The 17,012-nt window shown below is 37.3% G+C and overlaps 3 protein-coding genes across 3 annotated transcripts; 2 read left to right on the top strand and 1 right to left on the bottom strand.

Moving 5' to 3' along the window:
• The first annotated feature begins 3,021 nt into the window (after positions 1 to 3,021).
• RABA4A (RAB GTPase homolog A4A) lies at positions 3,022 to 5,175 on the top strand. Its single transcript, XM_021960691.2, has 2 exons — positions 3,022 to 3,356; positions 4,555 to 5,175. The coding sequence occupies exons 1-2, from the start codon at positions 3,124 to 3,126 to the stop codon at positions 4,997 to 4,999; spliced, it is 678 nt and encodes a 225-aa protein (XP_021816383.1). The 5' UTR covers positions 3,022 to 3,123; the 3' UTR covers positions 5,000 to 5,175.
• Positions 5,176 to 6,009: 834 nt separating this feature from the next.
• LOC110758772 (uncharacterized) lies at positions 6,010 to 13,069 on the bottom strand. Its single transcript, XM_021960689.2, has 15 exons — positions 12,771 to 13,069; positions 12,571 to 12,659; positions 12,349 to 12,415; positions 12,111 to 12,226; positions 11,629 to 11,695; positions 11,374 to 11,422; positions 10,916 to 11,001; positions 10,428 to 10,693; positions 10,304 to 10,359; positions 9,908 to 9,993; positions 9,082 to 9,174; positions 8,224 to 8,557; positions 7,347 to 7,906; positions 6,556 to 6,790; positions 6,010 to 6,473 (listed from the first exon to the last, which is right to left on the bottom strand). The coding sequence occupies exons 1-15, from the start codon at positions 12,960 to 12,962 to the stop codon at positions 6,205 to 6,207; spliced, it is 2,565 nt and encodes an 854-aa protein (XP_021816381.2). The 5' UTR covers positions 12,963 to 13,069; the 3' UTR covers positions 6,010 to 6,204.
• Positions 13,070 to 13,980: 911 nt separating this feature from the next.
• Positions 13,981 to 16,304, top strand: LOC110758761 (peroxidase 17). The gene is made up of 3 exons (XM_021960671.2): positions 13,981 to 14,743; positions 14,896 to 15,087; positions 15,524 to 16,304. Exons 1-3 carry the CDS (start codon positions 14,552 to 14,554, stop codon positions 16,139 to 16,141), a joined length of 1,002 nt encoding a protein of 333 aa, XP_021816363.1. The 5' UTR covers positions 13,981 to 14,551; the 3' UTR covers positions 16,142 to 16,304.
• The last annotated feature ends 708 nt before the right edge of the window (positions 16,305 to 17,012 follow it).

The following is a 17,012-nucleotide window of genomic DNA, read 5'->3' as shown; positions in this document are numbered from 1 at the left end:
CCTTCAAATTAATCATAATTGCTACAGAATATCTTCAATCCCTTGTCTCATGCATGTGATTTAATGTGAATAATAATATTTGATTTGATCTTCCTTCCATCTTGAGCTCTCCCACAATAACTTTGGTTGACCATCAAGCTGGCATAATTCCTTCTATATTTGAATTGTAACCTCCTACGAATTATCTCTCTCCTTATTTAAGTATTGGCTGATTTTATGTATTTGGTCGCTTTTAGTCATTTAACCGTATCCACACTTTCGGCCGCTTTTAGTCATTCGATCGTATCTACACTTTCAGTCGCATATAAGCTCTCGACCACTTTTATGCTCTCGGCCATATTGATGTGTTCGGCAGATTAATGTATTTTGCCACATGTAGATACTCTGGAATATGTAGATATTATGCAATATTTATGATTTTGGGCTTTTATCCGACCTTGTTGATTAGGCCCACTAGTTGGGTTCAATGCTAATTTAATTGTTGTATCTTGGGCCTGACCCGGTCAAATTTCAACCAGGCCCAAACAACTATACTTACACAAGAGCTATTGTTTGAGTGTGTTTATGGTCCTTTCCATATGGTCTCCTCCAACTAGCTATTCATGCTATTGAATTAAGCCATTTGACTAAAATACGACGAAATGACCTCATGCACATGATAACTGCTATTAACCACTTGAGTTACAAACTCTTATCCCGATAATTTTTTTCTTCATATCGACAATTAACCCTTAGAAAGTATTTGATTAATACTAACACAAACTAATAAAGGGAGTTAGTATTCAATTGTAGCCGCATGGTGATTCAATAAGAGATTAATTAATCCAATTCATCATACAAAACCACATGGTAAAACTTCTTCTTTTCCAGGAGAAGTTACAAGAAGGATCATCTCCTGGCAGGCCGATCCGAAGAGGTCCAAAGCAGAGTTTTGAATCAATCATTGCAAATTGTGTGGATTGATGAAATACGTTTGCTAATTATAAGTTGGTTTGTTTTACTATAATAAGGTGGGTTGAATGTGGTTAAATGGAGGCTGATCTTCTTTTCTTGTCAAATGGAAACTTTTTAAACAAGAAAATGGCTGGAAATAGCAAATAACTTTTTCATTTGGGTTTGATTTTAAGTTCGAGGAAGAAATTTGTCTGCATGCAAATCAATAATAAGTGTAAACAATTAACACACGTGAGTTAGGCCAATTGGTTAGAGCAGTGAGCCAGTCCTTTTGCATCCAAGTTCAACTCCCCATTTTCCGTAGATTAGAGTAATTTAGATTATAACTTGTATAAAAAAAAGTATAAAAAATTAAAAACTTTGTCATTTTTGTGATATATAGGAACAATTATCGCTAGCAACCATGAACAAAAAAAGTCCTGTTTTTTTTTTTTTTGGTCAACCAAAAGGTACAGAAGAAATGGTGTGCATTTATAGAAACAATTGTCAACTGTACTCTGTTTCCCAAAATGTTGGATGGAAATGTCATTTATATGGAGTGCTGCTATTTCCACCCACCTGTCCTATTTCCCCACCCACCTTAACTTCAAAATTTAAAAACAAATTTATCCATTTGTAAAATGACTTTTAAGGACTTTAGATTAAAAAAAACAACTATTCTCCTTCATCCTTGTCAAACCCCAACCCCTCCCTCTCTCCCTCATCCCGACCAAACCCAAATCAAAATTCCAATAAAGCTTCAAAATTTCCAGCTGGGTCCAATCCAATTCCATCAGATTTCTCCTCAGTTTCTGAACCCAAGGGCACACGCTTTCTATTCCATTTGCTCAGTTTGCTCTTCGTCTTCTTTCTAATTCTGGCATTTCTCTCCGTTATTTTTTTCTTTCGGTGGAGAGACGATGAACATTGAGAGAGATTTTCTTTATTTTTTTTAATTTTTAATAATACTTTACAGAGGATCCCACGTGTTTTGATTGACAGGGGTTGAAGGTTTGAAGCATGCTTAGAATGAAAATAAGGAGAATTTGCTTGAATTAATAATTAAAGGGTATTTTAGGAATAATGGTCGGTGTAAAAATAGGATTATGTTTTTTCAAATTTACATGGTGGGTGGGAAGATAAGGTGGGTGGGGAAATAGGACTGGGGGGTGGAAATAGCAGCACTCTTTATATGTTAAGGATCACTATTTGAACATTTAAGGATAAAAGGACTCCACATTCAACGTTACTATGCATGTTATATAATTAGTCTTTTTTCTGTTAGCAACTCCCAAACCATTGGTAGGAGAAAAATAAAAAGTTGTCTATTTAAAGCCAGGAAAGGGATATGAAGTTTTATAAATAACAAAAATTGGGGCTTCAACTCCTAGAAGATTTGACAATTTCAAAAAGCAAAATTAACATAAGCACGGGCCGCAACTTGAAAGATTTGATGCGATTCATTTAATATGAACTAATTTCTTAAATTTATTAGAGATTTTAATATAGAAGGAGAGGTTAACAATTAAAAACACTCAAAAGGTTCACAATCAAAAGCACTACTATCCAATCAATAAAAATGTTATTCTTGGACGATTGGATTGAATCCCTCGACACACTCCCTAAACCCCATGTGGGTTAAAATTAGGAAACAAAATCTAGTCCTTTGTTGGGCCAGAAAATGAAACTCAGCTTGTATTTTGGACAGAGGCCCAAGCCCAAATAAGAAAGCCCATTATCCTTTTTATCTGTGGTTCTAAAGTCTGGACGAAGCGACAAGTCGTTTTAAGTTTCCGAAGAAAGGGGGCATCGGCGTGACCGTCAACCAGCCAAAACAGACAACTCACCCGAGACATACGCTGTCTGACACCGCGCACATCAATCATGGACAACAAATACCCTGTTTCACACTGTTCCTTCTTCCCCGAGCCCACCACCAACCCAATCAATCCCAGACCTCCACGTCACCACTTACCTATCATTCCCACAAGCGTGTCACGCTCTGGTTGGTCAGCTCACAGGCAAGGCAATGGGGGTGACCACATTTAGACTCTAACATAATTGCAAGCAGCAGCAAAAGGAAAAGTTATCGTCTTTTGGGGAGTTCAATAAATTTAAGGCCTTTTTGGGGTTTTAATAGCAGAAGTAGCGATCTGGGATTTCTTTTTACTTTACTGGGTTGGGTGGAAAATGGCGAGTGGAGGAGGATATGGAGACTCGAACCAGAAGATAGACTATGTGTTCAAGGTGGTGCTGATAGGGGACTCTGCAGTGGGCAAGTCTCAGATTCTGGCCAGGTTTGCTAGAAACGAGTTTAGCTTGGATTCTAAGGCCACCATCGGCGTTGAGTTTCAGACCAGGACCCTTGTCATCGAGCACAAGAGTGTTAAAGCTCAGATCTGGGACACTGCTGGCCAAGAACGGTCTCTCTCTCTCTCTCTCTCTCTCTCTCTCTCTCTCTGTTCTCTTTCTGTTTTCTGTAGCTTATAGCCCTTTTCTTCGATCTGCTACGTGGGTTTTAGGATTTTGAAAGTTTGCAGCAGCTCTACTCTACTTGATGGGTTTTTCAGTTCTAGTAGAACTTTTTAGGTGTTGCTTTGTGTAAATTTTTTTTTCTCTGGGTTAATTTTCTTTTGAAGTATAAGGTGGATTACATTCTGTGATGCTGATATTGGTTTAAGTGGATTGCTGATAAAATTTTTCATCTGTATGCTAGAATTGAACTGATTGAGATTATTAAACTGGGGAAAAAGGGAGGGAAAAGTAGGAGTAAGATTAGTAGTTTGTGATGTTGTATTACATTTTCTTATTACCTAAGAATATAGATCCATGTATTTTTTATCTCATAAATGCACTCCACTCAAATGATTAGATACTTTAAATGCATAGAATGAAATTAGATACCCTTTCTTTATGTGATCCATGCATTGCTTAGTTGTAAATACCGGCCACTAGCAATATGCTTTTCAAAGATATGAATTTGTGTTGGATCCATATCCTACCTTTGATGCCATTTTGGCCGCCTTGCAATCTTGGATGTTGTCATGGATGATACAGCGTGGTAAGAATTGTTACCCTTTTTAAAATGAGGTCCCAGATTTTGAGTTGATCTATTTCGGGGTGGGAATGGATGATTACATGGGTGAGATTGTTGTCTTTTATAGGATGAACGATTTTGGATAAATTTATTGTTATCTTTGTTTCGTATCAGATGATATGTGCTTCTCAGTCTTATGCTATCTTTATGAGCTATTATCGCATAAGTTAGAGTAGTTGGAGTGTTGGATTCTATATGACTTCTTTCATCACTGGATGAACTATGAAGCCAATTAAAGGAGTATTCATGACCCAAGTCGATATGTTCACACAATCATATGAGGCTCGGCTTTTGCTCCCTTTTGCATAAACAAAGATTTCAATGTAACTAAACAAAGTACATCATTTGAAAAGAAATTATTATTGGTTGGAATGTAAATTAGGTGGGGTTCGAAGCCTTCACTCTTTGCTGTCACTTGTTTACTTTCACGCTATGGAATAATCTTCCCACCTGACTCCTGTTAACTTTCACAAATGGTGTATTGGCAACTGATTATTCTACTTCTCTTCTGGTGTTTTGAGCAGATATAGAGCAGTTACAAGTGCATACTACAGGGGCGCTGTTGGGGCAATGCTTGTCTATGATATAACCAAACGCCAGAGCTTTGATCACATACCCCGTTGGTTGGAAGAGTTGCGTAGCCACGCAGACAAGAATATTGTCATTATTCTGATAGGCAACAAAAGTGATCTCGAGAACCAGCGTGCAGTCCCCACTGAAGATGCCAAAGAGTTTGCTCAAAAGGAAGGACTTTTTTTCTTGGAGACCTCAGCACTGGAATCAACAAACGTGGAGTCTGCTTTCTTGACTGTGTTGACAGAGATATTCAACATTGTTAACAAGAAGAGCCTGGCTGCCATAGAAAATCAAGCTAATGGCAACCCTGCATCTCTGTCTGGTAAGAAGATCGTCATCCCAGGCCCTGCACAAGAAATCCCAGCTAAGAGCAAGGTGTGCTGTACATCGTGATTTCATTGGATCGTTGATTTCTGAACCCGGATGCTTTCTTCTACGTTCTTAATACTAGCAAATTTTGAGGGGTGTTATATATTTCCTTTGTATATTTTTTACATGGCTTTAGTTTAGTTTGCATGAGCTGATTAATTTCTTGTTTGAAATGAAGCTGATTTGGGTTTGCCTCTTTATGATCTGTTCTTTTAAGTATGAATGGTTTTTACGCAAACCCTACTCATCACTGTATAAGATGCATCTATCCTTTGATGTCATCAACAAGACACCAAATAGAAGGGAGAAACTCTAACCTGAAGCAGAAAAGTCACAAGAACAATCTTCTTCCCTCTGGATGGCCACGGTTTAATTTATTAAAACTAGTCCTTTGACACGCGCTTTGAGCCTGTCAATTAGCCTTCTCATGTAGTCTCCCACATGGCCATACTATAATACCATTATATAATTCCTTCACGTGGGTGTGATTTGTTTAATATTATCCTCATTTACTGAATGGTTTCATTTCGTAATATTTTCATTAATTAAAAACATTTTTGGAGTTATGAATGTCCAAAACAAGAAAAATGAAAAAGAAATAAAGAGAACTTAATTGAATACTTATTTGAATGTTGTGAGTGACTTGGATATATATATATATATATATATATATATATGTGTGTGTGTGTGCGCGCGCGCGGAGAAAATTGGTTAACCAGTTCTACTAGCAGGAGCAGAGTTCAGTGTTTTCTTTTGGAAAGGACAACATATGGAAAGATACGTAAGTGATAATTACATATAAAATGCTAGTGATTGTAAGAGGAAGACTGTAGCGTGCGATTTCAACCCTCTCAACCTATCCAATGATGCAGGGAGGAATCCATTCACAAGGAATAACAGTTCTTGTAGCAATTTCTGGGCAGCATGATTACACGCCAAATGCAAATATCATTGGTTACACCATACGAACATGATTCCAACCAGCAATGATGATTAAGAATACAAATGGAGATGATTAATATGCTAGATCAAAATTGCTCTGTTCTCAAGATTATGCAATAACTTGATGAGGCAAAATACAAAGATGTCTTCCATGCTAAAATAAGAAAATCCAATTTTGTTGAAATATTAAAGATAAAATGAAGTCATGGCATATCAATTAAAACACCTGTTTTAAATTATGAAATTAGAGTACAACAATGGAAATCTGGAAGCCCAGAAGTTGTCGCTTAACCCTCAGTCTCCAGTGTGATACTTTCCTCGTCACCATTCTTTTCCATATCCTCTATATCCTGTTCCTCATCCCCCTTGGCATTAGAGGCTTCGTCTTTCTTCTCCGAAGATCCCTTCTCAGTTTCCATGCGCATCAAAAGCCTTTCTAGCAGTTCTTGGCAGTCAATTGCAGTGACCATCACAGACAAACTGGACTTACCTTTCCAGCATCCAATGGCTATTGTTGACTCATCTACTTCAATGGAATCCGACGAGGCTTTGCCATCTGCAGATGTAAAATTTACTTAGGTTAAAAATTATACACATGAATATGCATTAGTTGTCCTTGACCACATGCTGCCATGTACCTTTCCTCAAAACTATTACACAGCATCCTGACATTAAGCCTGATGCTTTCTGACCGAGCTCAGCATCAACAAAATCTGCAAACTTGATACTTTTATATTGAAGAAGATGCTTAAAGTCCACCGGGGATGCATATACAATCTGTTTGGTGATGTATGGAAGAATAAGTGGCAATCCTTCTGATGATATCCGAAATGAACAGGGAGCCAAATTTCCTTCTCTTGCAGTTTGTCGTTCCTGTTGAGAACAAGAATAAATTAGGAAGAAATTGCTTCCAAATATTAGTAACACCAGATTGTCTAATATTTTGTTCAACAATCAAGGGCTGTACCAGAATCTTTAGCTTAGAGCACGAGGAACCTAGGATGAACTTATAAATATAACTACAAATTCGGAATCCAGCACTCACAATATAATAAGGTTCAAAATAAATGCATTTAAATATATTCTTTCTAACATATCTCATATGCTTTAGTTTCTCATTTAGGAGCATTCCATCATAGGTGTTCTCCTTTGTATTATATTTCTTCTTTTCTTTTGCCTTACAGATATTCCTTTGGCTATTTTGCACTAGCTCTTACACTCCACAAGGGAAGCTAAGCAAGAAGGATAACCCTGTAAACAGTTCTCTTGCTCATTATCTTAATTTTACACACACTACGATATTAGCAAGTGATCAACTTATCTATAGGCATGAAAGTTTTGCACAACTTTCTTTGCCTATGTCTCTATAAATTCGGAGCAACATTAATTTAAAAGAAATATAAATCAAATTTATCTGTGAAATACTTACGAACATCTTTAGCCCAATGGAGGTTATCTTAAGTTGCTGTCCAACAGAGAAATTCAGTTCAAGAACATCTTTGACTGACTTTGAGACATAGTAAATTCTCTTCACATGATTAGCATCACTGTTTCTTGTGACAAGGTGGCCATTAAAGGGAAATGATTCATCAATGCCATAGAATGTCTTTATGCTATTGATGGTGGCTTCATCTTTAAAGAAAACAACAGGGTCAACACCTCTCCACTTGCCTTGAGTCTGCAACTTCCTCTTTCCTCCAGCTTTCTTGGGATCAATTTCCTTATCACTAGGTGCTTGGGCTTCCTCCGATACATTTACATTTTCTTCACATGTAACGGATGGATCAAGTTCCAAAGAATCCCCATCTAGTTCATCCTTTATCAACTCTGCCTCTGAAGCTGCTTCAGAAAATGTCTCATCTGTACCATCTGCTAAACTAGCCACAATCCCATTTGTATCTTCAGTGCTCTGATTTTGTAATTGTACCTGTGGCTCATCATTCCTAGGGCCCAAGTCCCCTTCCAGACTATTAGGTTTTCCCTGATTGGCTTTTCAATAAAAGGGAACGAGGAACTATATTAAAAATAATAAAAAATTGAATAAACTGGAATTCTCTTATGAGGAAAGCCAAAGCAAAACATGGCAGCACAAGACTTGCTTCAGACCTAAACAAAGTACAGGCCTCACATATTGCAAATGACACAAAACAGAGACAAGTTTCCTCTATATGATGGAAACAACGGATTCATACCAAAGAAGAAAATAATAATAATTATAAGAGCTAACATTTTAGCACAGGTACACTACCTCAAAGCACTTCAATTCTTAAGAAAGATCCAATGACTAGGTAGATACTTGAACTCACCTGGAAAATCAGAACGTTTGTGGAAGACAGCAATGAAGAAAGCTCCACCATTTTGATCATGCGGCACTATCCTCATGCAGCGTTCTAGTGGAAAATCAGAAACTTCCTCATCTTGTTCATTGGCTAGAGTTGCAGGATCATCACTTGACTCCAATGCATCTTCAACATTTCCATTTCCACCATTCTCATGCTTTTCTTCCACTTCCATACTACCATTATGGTCTGTTGGTTCTGTAAACCTTCTTCCAGAAGGAAACATGCTGGGAACAATGACAGATTTGCGATATTTGCTGACATTTTTGTGGGAAACTAACCACCTACCCTTGTCACGTACCTGCATTGCCAAGTGATTGAATATTGATTTATACACTGAACATAAAACTCTAAAGCTGCAACTGATGCAACTCAGTAGGTGATGTTTGAACAATAATTTAGATCACTATCTTTATAGAATTAGCTTTCCATGCTATGAGATAGCTATATATTTAAATTTGATGCATTCGAGACAAGCAAAAATCAAAATGTAGACCTGACTTATACACAATCAAGCAGCCAGGTAGTATAAAATGGTTTCACCTAACATTGATGTGATGCATAGATTGCAATACAATTTCTTAACCCCTGCAGGTTTTAGCATGAGAAATAATGGATATCTATATGAGATCTTCTCCTCTCCCTCGTTTTGACAGGTAAAAACAAATTATTTATGGCAAAGATATCGGAATCCATCCTATTTGGTAATTGAGAAAGAAACCCACACTACACAAACCAGGGGAACAGTTGTATTCAATAATATGTTTTGCACATCAAACTTTTAACAGTAAGCACTAGCACACAAAGGTAAAACTAACAACTAACCTTCCACTTTTTAAGACCTGGCCGCCGAACAAGTTGAGGAAGCTCACTAGAGACATCAACAAGCTCAACAGACCCATCACATTTCCGCAAAATCTGCAAAAAATTGAGACATGGTCAAATAGGGTCATAAGACCACAACCCATGCAAAGTCACAGGACTAGAAAAAGGAACACTTTCTCCAAATAAGAAAAGTCATCCAAACAAAAAAATGATGTGACTCTGCAACAAAGGAACTTTTTCACATACAAAACATACATATATTAAAGGCTAAAACATAAATCAGAAATAAAATGTGTTATAAATCAGAAATAAAACACGTCCACACTAACCAAATAAACAAATTAGAAAATCAATTAATCATGTGTAGATCAACACATGCTCCAACCCACTGAACAGTTTGGCAAAAGGTGAACAATGATGAGTCAAGAGAACCAGAAGAAATAATAATTGTATGGTTAGCATCCAATGGTTATCTATCATGGCCTACAAGCTCTCTTCATATGTAAGGATAAATCAAGCTGTTGTTGCTTACAAATTACAATCTTTGAACGAACCATGCCCCAAGTTAAATATTTTGTTTCGAGCAATGTAGCTATATCGATACAAACTTTTATAACAACAATAGCATGATACAAACATTATACAAAACAACATCTGTATAAGAAGAAGAACTAGCTTTCAAGCGATCACAAAGTGAAAATAAATTAACACAATACAATTTAATTTATGAAAGACCATGCAACTGCACAGAGAATTACTATTTACAAAAATGTTAATTCCACAGATCCTACATCTTTTTGTGTAGAAAAATAACCAAACATATTACCTCAGCAATCACAGCCTCATTCTCAACAGGATTCATGGAGCAGGTAGAGTAAACCATTCTTCCACCAACTTTAAGCAAAGATAAACCTAGAAAAAACAATATAACCTCAGCTATGTTTGGTATGCACACCAAATGAAAAGCATTGCATTGAAAGTCCTATTTTTACTGATTGACCACACCAATAAATCCAAGTATTTATCTTGCAGGAGAACAGAAATAATATCCAGAAAGAAACACATCTGGGCTATACATGTTTGATGTTTCCAGATTATATCCTCATCGTTTCAAGGAAATCTGAATATGCACATGGGACAGTATCTATGGGAATAAAACCACAAAGCATAGAGCCATAAAATTATATAGAAATTCGGAGCAAAAGTTTTGCATCAAAGATACCTCGCATAGCTATCTGAACTTGTAGAGGATGGACCCCATTGCCCAATCCAACATGCCTGTAAATAAGCAAAACAAATATCATCAACCTACCAAAAGAAAATGTGATTGAAAGTAAAAGTTCTACCATTTCCTCCAGATATCAGGAGCCTTGCGAAGGGTACCATCTCCACTGCAAGGGACATCACATAAAACACGATCAAAGACAAGTTGGTTGATGGGTGGCTCCTTTTCAGCTCCTATTTCAGAAGCAGTAGAACAACTTTTTTTTAAACGGCATCCAGGAAAGTGCTGAGCTTCATGATTTGTGACTATCAAGTTGGCTGTGCACATTCTTTTTGTTTGATGGATGAGTAGATTACATCTTTGGACGTCAAGATCATTTGCTACAACCTAATCAAGGGAACAATAAAACTAGGCATCAATGTCTTAGACAGTAGTAAAATGAGGGAAAATTCATGTCATATCAAGGAAAAAAAATACTAACTAGGAGAATCATATATGAGATTGAAAGGCGGGATAATAATCCACACTTGACAGAGGAAAACACATAACAGACTATATAAAATATGATGTAAGAAATGTAAAACAACATATATTTAAAAGGATGCATACCAGTCCATCAGGTAGGGATCCGGGTTTTGTTGATCGGTGTATAATCTCAAGCAATTGGAATGTTTTTGAACCTGGTGCAGCACACACTGAGAAAAATTATAGCAAATGGTCAGAAAGCACTAGATTTAGTCTTTGAAACAAAAACAAAATAATGAATGATCAGTCACAAGCAATTGGAGTACTGTTATAGATTTCCTTATAAAAACTAAACTATACAACACAGAACAGAGTGCTCTCAAGAAATAAAGTTCCACAAGAAATTATGCATCTCCCATCCAAACTACGTTGTTCATTCAGCCCTTTACAATGCCCAGAAGAAGCTTACAAACTCGCTATAGAACAGAACCAATTACATTTTCACTTGATGCTCATTAATTCCATGTCTCATCATTTGGTCAACAAGGTTTTTAAATTTGCACACTATTAGAATAAAGATATAAACAATATAAGTTGCTTACTATCAAGTACAAAATGATCTGGACGTACATCAAGGAATAGAGGAGGTACCTGTATCATAAAAAGTAAATAAATAAATTTAAAAAAAACTAACTGGATACTTGAGCATCATGGAACAGACTACAAATAAATTTTTAAAAAACTAACTGGATAAGTGAACTAAATGCGCTGAAACACTATAAAATATAAATAAATATTACAGCACAATGTCAGTTTGTAAACCATAAAGGAACAGACTACAAATAACATTGGCCCACCATGCTGACAGCCTCCTGTCTTGTGATGTTTCCAATCTCATTTTCAAGCTTTAAGAACTCATGAAACCTGAGAAATTCATACCATCAGAACCAGGAATTGACATATAAAAATATTAGCATGGAGAGCTTGAATAATTTGATAGCATCATGGAGAACTTGTTCAAATTGTATACACACTAGCAATTGGAGGAGGATCAACTGGAAACCAGAAAAACTGTTATGGTAGATACGTATTAGTAGTACTCATATAGGAACTCCTTTGGGAATACAAGAGCCAATCTCATCCATTAATCTCAAAACTGAAAGAACTACAGGACAGGTGGCCTAAAAAACCCATCATACTACCAGCCCATCGAAAAATAGGCTTTTACCACTATTATCCGTAACAAGCACCATCAAGAAACAGGTCTTAGGTTACCTTGGTTCCAGGCACATATCTACCACTTATACTACAAAGTATTCTCAAACAATGCATCATTTACCTCTCAAGTGTTTGGTTCTTCCTCAGCTGCATGCGAGAAAAATTTGAATGCCAAGCAAGATTCTCAGGGTACCAAGGCAATGGCCTAATAGGCACCAGTTCACCCCCCTCACTTACCTGAACAGTTTAGTTCAAATAATAAACAAGAAGCAACCATAAATGCATTACAATAAAAACCAAATGATGCAACACAATCTGTCGCCACATTGTAGTAACAAAATAGCCTACAAGAGACCAACCTCAGCTTGAAGAGATATCATAAAGTCATTCTCCAACTGGGTTCGGATGTCCGAACAAAATTGGCTACTGCAACATTAAAGACAAAAACAAAACCTATTATTCAGTCAATGGCTACATGTACAGAAACTCAATTCAGAAATGTGATTCACATAGAATTAAGCCGCGCATAAAATACGAAAATGCTAACAAAAACAACATCGCAAAGAAATTATTTAAATTACCTTGAATTGATTCTAAAAGCAGCAGGCAACGGCTTTCGAAGAACTTCAATGAATCCATCCCACTCTTCTGGGGTCACTATCCCTTGCTCCTACAAACCATCACACACATGCCAAAAAATTAGCAAAGAGCATAACTTCTTTTAGAAAGAAAAGAAATACTGTATCCAATATATGTACGTATACACAGAATATGATATCACCTTATAATATTCATCGAATGCGGGATTCTGAGTGGCAAAGGGCTGCCAGCCACGATTTTCACCATTGTTTTCCGGGTTGTTCTCAGAAGAAGGGTCAGACTTGGGACGTTTCCAAACGTTCTCTCTGTTCTGACGGAAGTGGCGTCGCTGAGTGCGAGAACCTCCTCTGCCTCTGCCGCCGCCGCCTCCCATTTGTGTATGTAGCTTAACTGTTTGATGCTTGGCCCCAGAGAACAAACAAGAGAAAAGAGCTCCGCTGTTCCGTTCGCTAAGCAGTGGGTTTTAGGGGACCGTAATCTGGTCCTTGGGCTAGTTTGGGCTTATGAGTTGGGCTTTTTGAGCAGTTGTGTATTTAATTGAGATTTTTTAAGAGTTTAAAAATCTATTATGTTGTATATATATATAAAGAGTTTAAAAGTTTACGGGTATTCAATCATGCTGGTGGGAAGAGCTTGTAAAAGTACATGTGTATTCAATCTGGACTTTGGTGGGTTTTTTAAAAGTCCATAAAATTTCAATTGTATTCAATCATAAATTTTTTAAAGTACAAAAATTCATATGCGTTTGAAAAGTTGGTGATTTTGAAGGAATTTATGAAGTAGTGGATTTTAAGGGTATGCTTCAGCCCACAACAAATCCAGCCTTACCTCACAGATCGGTGGATTTCAGAAAACTCACCTATGTTCCTCTTCTTAGGGGTGAGTATGGTTGGGTTTGCTTCACCTTGAAACCGGAAATCGGCTTTGGGTACTACTATGGGAGCCGAAGCCCAAACTAAGAGCAACAACAACGACATATTCTAGCAGTCAAATCCTCATATCACATCAAATGACCTAGCCCAACATGCACCCATTTGGTAAAGATATTTCTCTCCCATGCAATCAGAACAATACACTCAAACAGAGGAAAAAATATCAAAACCCCAAAACAACGACGGATCTAGGACCACACAAATAAATATCAAAACAAAACAACTCCAGAAAAAAAAAAGAAAAAAAAAAGAATCCCCTTGGGATGAGAAACACCTACATGAAACAGGGATAGTATTATTTTGCTATTTCCGTCCAATCATAGTATGCTACGTGATAATTTTTTCTAAACTGTGAATGTGATTGATCAGGGATAGCAAAACAGCCCCATCTCATACAAGTTTTTCTGCCTTAGGATAGGACCCATGAATCATCACTTGAGGTCCATCTTGCAGAAGTACTTTGACAGCCTACCCAACCCCATTTCATTCTTGGATACGATTATCCACTACAATGAAGCATTCAATTCAAAGTGCAGAAAATAAAGACCTACTTGCTCATTCTGCATCAATCGTTTGCCTTATTTGCTAAAAGCTGGTTCTGTTTTTTTTGTTCTAAAAGCTTGTTTTTCTTTTGAGTCAAGATGAATAAAAAAAAAGGGGTAGATAGCTTCAGACAAAACCCAAAATTTGCATTACGAATTTGGATGCAGAAATGAAAGCATCGTGGCTGTCGTAATTGTTGACGCACTTGTCCCCACCCACAAAACAACCTATCGATCTTGACTTCAGGCGGCTCTCTCAGCCAATTGGCTTCTGCTGCCTCCTCTCCTCACAACATAATAACCCTTTAATTTTTTGACACCAGGAAGAGAGAGAAACAAAGAATCCAAACACTCTTTTTTGAAGGGAATTTATCAAAATCAGACATGCATATTGCCAAGAGAGAAGAGTAAGAGCCATCTCACACCCACAGTTTTTTTGGACCAATTTACACACACACACACCTCTGCCTAACTGCCTCAAAATTTCAATGTCTCCTCTGTTTCCACTCATCCTCCTTCACATAACTGTGGCCGCCGCGCAACTCCGGCCAGGCCATTACTCGAAAACGTGCCCGGGAGCCGAATTCGTGGTCCGGGATGTCATGGAGAAGGCTCTGATTAGAGAGCCCCGGAGCCTTGCCTCTGTCATGCGCTTCCAATTCCATGACTGCTTTGTTAATGTAAGTAAACACTATCTTATCCTATCCAAGTAAAATTTTATATTTCCCAATACTTCTTTTGTTTTTTTTTAATAAATATTTTGCAGAGGCCTTTGTGTTAAAGATTTCTGGTTTGTACCTTTGTGTTAATGATTTAACTTGCATACTAATAGGGTTGTGATGCTTCTATGTTACTTGATGACACAACCACCATGCTTGGAGAAAAACTTTCCCTTTCAAATATAAATTCACTGAGATCTTATGAAGTTGTTGATGAAGCCAAGGAAGCCTTGGAGAAGGTCTGCCCTGGAGTTGTTTCATGCGCAGATATCATAATCATGGCCTCTAGAGATGCTGTTGCCCTGGTATTAAACTCTCTTTATCTATACCATATGTCACCTTTCAAAACAGAGTGGTAAGACTTGTAGTTTTTAAGTGCGTACACACAATTACTGAAACCAGTTGATTGACCCAAGGTCATCAAGATGGGATTGCCTGTAGAGAGAGAGAGAGAGAGAGAGAGAGAGTAACAACCTGTCGTTAAAGGATGAAAAGGGTAAAACTGTGGAAAGATAATTGATGGGTTATAAACTCTTTTTTATTTTCTCAAATCAAATTCCAACATCACTTGGTCTTGGTTAGAAAGAACTGTTCAGCTTAGGGGTGAAGTAGGCCAAACTTGAAGAATTGTATGTCAACTGTAGATTTTGTATTATGCCATGACATTTGTACCTTCTGTTGTAGAAAATTAATGTTACTAAAGAAAAATTGTGAAAGGAGTATAATTATTTTCTTAATCAGACTGGAGGACCCAATTGGGAAGTGAAGCTAGGAAGATTGGATAGCTTAACAGCTAGCCAAGAAGCCTCAGACAACATTATGCCAAGTCCAAGAGCCAATGCAAGCCTCCTCATTGATCTGTTTGGAAAATTTAATCTCTCTGTCAAGGACCTCGTTGCCCTTTCTGGGTCACACTCCATTGGCCAAGGTCGGTGCTTTTCCATCATGTTTCGGCTGTACAACCAATCCGGCACAGGTAGGCCAGACCCGGTCCTTGAACCAAAGTTTAGAGAAAAGCTAAACAAGCTTTGCCCGCTGAACGTGGACCAGAATGTGACCGGAGACCTTGATGCTACACCTTTTGTGTTCGATAACCAGTACTTCAAGGACTTGGTTGCAGGGAGAGGGTTTCTGAATTCAGATCAAACACTTTTCACATTTCCACAAACAAGGAAATTTGTGAAGCAGTTTAGCATTAACCAAAGCGAATTTTTCGAGGCCTTTGTTGAAGGGATGATAAAGATGGGTGACTTGCAGTTGGAGCAGCCTGGGGAGATAAGAAGAAATTGTAGGGTGGCCAACAGTCTTTCTGTCAACACATTTTCAGTCTTGAAGGGATGGGACTTGAACAGAGATTAGAAAGAATACACATTATCCCATAGCATCAATGTAACTGAGCCTGATTTGTTGCCTTCATCATAATGTGGACGGTTTAATTTGGTTGGAATATATGAAAACAGTACGTATACGTATATAGTCAACAGAACTCTTTATTCTCAATAGTAAACAGAACTTTGTTCCATTTTTTCAGTTCCAAAACCACCTCCTCAGACCCATGAACTCTCACAAAGACAGCTTACTAGTGATCTCTTCATATGTAATGTTGGAAGAAGAATTAAAATGAGAAACAAGCTAATTGCATGTGCAAAATTTTTTGGTTCCATTCATTTTACACAAAAGAAATCACAATTGTGATGGAATGAGCAAAATCAGGAATCAAGATACTAGTTATAGAAGTATCTGAATACATTAAGACAGAAGTATCTGAATGCATTAAGATGTGCTTTGAAAAGCAAAGGAACTTTTGTGTACTTAATCCGTAAGCCGATCGGTTGCGAGGTTCATGATTTGTGGGTACCAAGTTGGCTATGCACATTCTTTTTGTTGATGTGTGTGTAAAATCTCAAGCTATTGGAGTGTTCTATGAACCTGATGCAGCACACACTAAGCAGAAATGCAGCATACAGTCAGAAAGCACTACATTCAACCCAAAGAAAATCAACTAAAGATATAAGTGATGGATAGGCTTCCTCATTAAATAAAGAAAACAAGAACACATCATAGAACAATCAAAGAGACCTCAATAAAGAAAGTTCAACAAGAAACTATGCACATTTTGAAAATTCCAATTACCATCATTTGGATTGGTAAGAAAGTTTTTTTTTTAACTATACCAAATTCACCCAATGAGCATAATCTTGAAACGGATATAGCTAATGATTAAGCCATC

The sequence above is a fragment of the Prunus avium genome, chromosome 6, assembly GCF_965620075.1.
Source record: "Prunus avium chromosome 6, drPruAviu1.hap1.1, whole genome shotgun sequence".
NCBI classification, from domain to species: domain Eukaryota; kingdom Viridiplantae; phylum Streptophyta; class Magnoliopsida; order Rosales; family Rosaceae; genus Prunus; species Prunus avium.
The sequence above is the reverse complement of the archived record's forward strand: the minus strand, read 5'-3'. Positions and strand labels throughout refer to the sequence as shown.

Coding starts and splice junctions, on each gene's coding strand:
- LOC110758772 (XM_021960689.2), bottom strand. CDS start 12,962: ATGGGAGGCGGCGGCGGCAGAGGCAGAGGAGGTTCTCGCACTCAGCGA. Junction 10,694..10,915: donor GATCCCTACCTGATGGACTG/GTATGCATCCTT, acceptor TCCCTTGATTAG/GTTGTAGCAAATGATCTTGA. Junction 10,360..10,427: donor CCTGATATCTGGAGGAAATG/GTAGAACTTTTA, acceptor GCTTATTTACAG/GCATGTTGGATTGGGCAATG.
- LOC110758761 (XM_021960671.2), top strand. CDS start 14,552: ATGTCTCCTCTGTTTCCACTCATCCTCCTTCACATAACTGTGGCCGCC. Junction 14,744..14,895: donor TCCATGACTGCTTTGTTAAT/GTAAGTAAACAC, acceptor GCATACTAATAG/GGTTGTGATGCTTCTATGTT. Junction 15,088..15,523: donor CTAGAGATGCTGTTGCCCTG/GTATTAAACTCT, acceptor TTTCTTAATCAG/ACTGGAGGACCCAATTGGGA.
- RABA4A (XM_021960691.2), top strand. CDS start 3,124: ATGGCGAGTGGAGGAGGATATGGAGACTCGAACCAGAAGATAGACTAT. Junction 3,357..4,554: donor GACACTGCTGGCCAAGAACG/GTCTCTCTCTCT, acceptor TGTTTTGAGCAG/ATATAGAGCAGTTACAAGTG.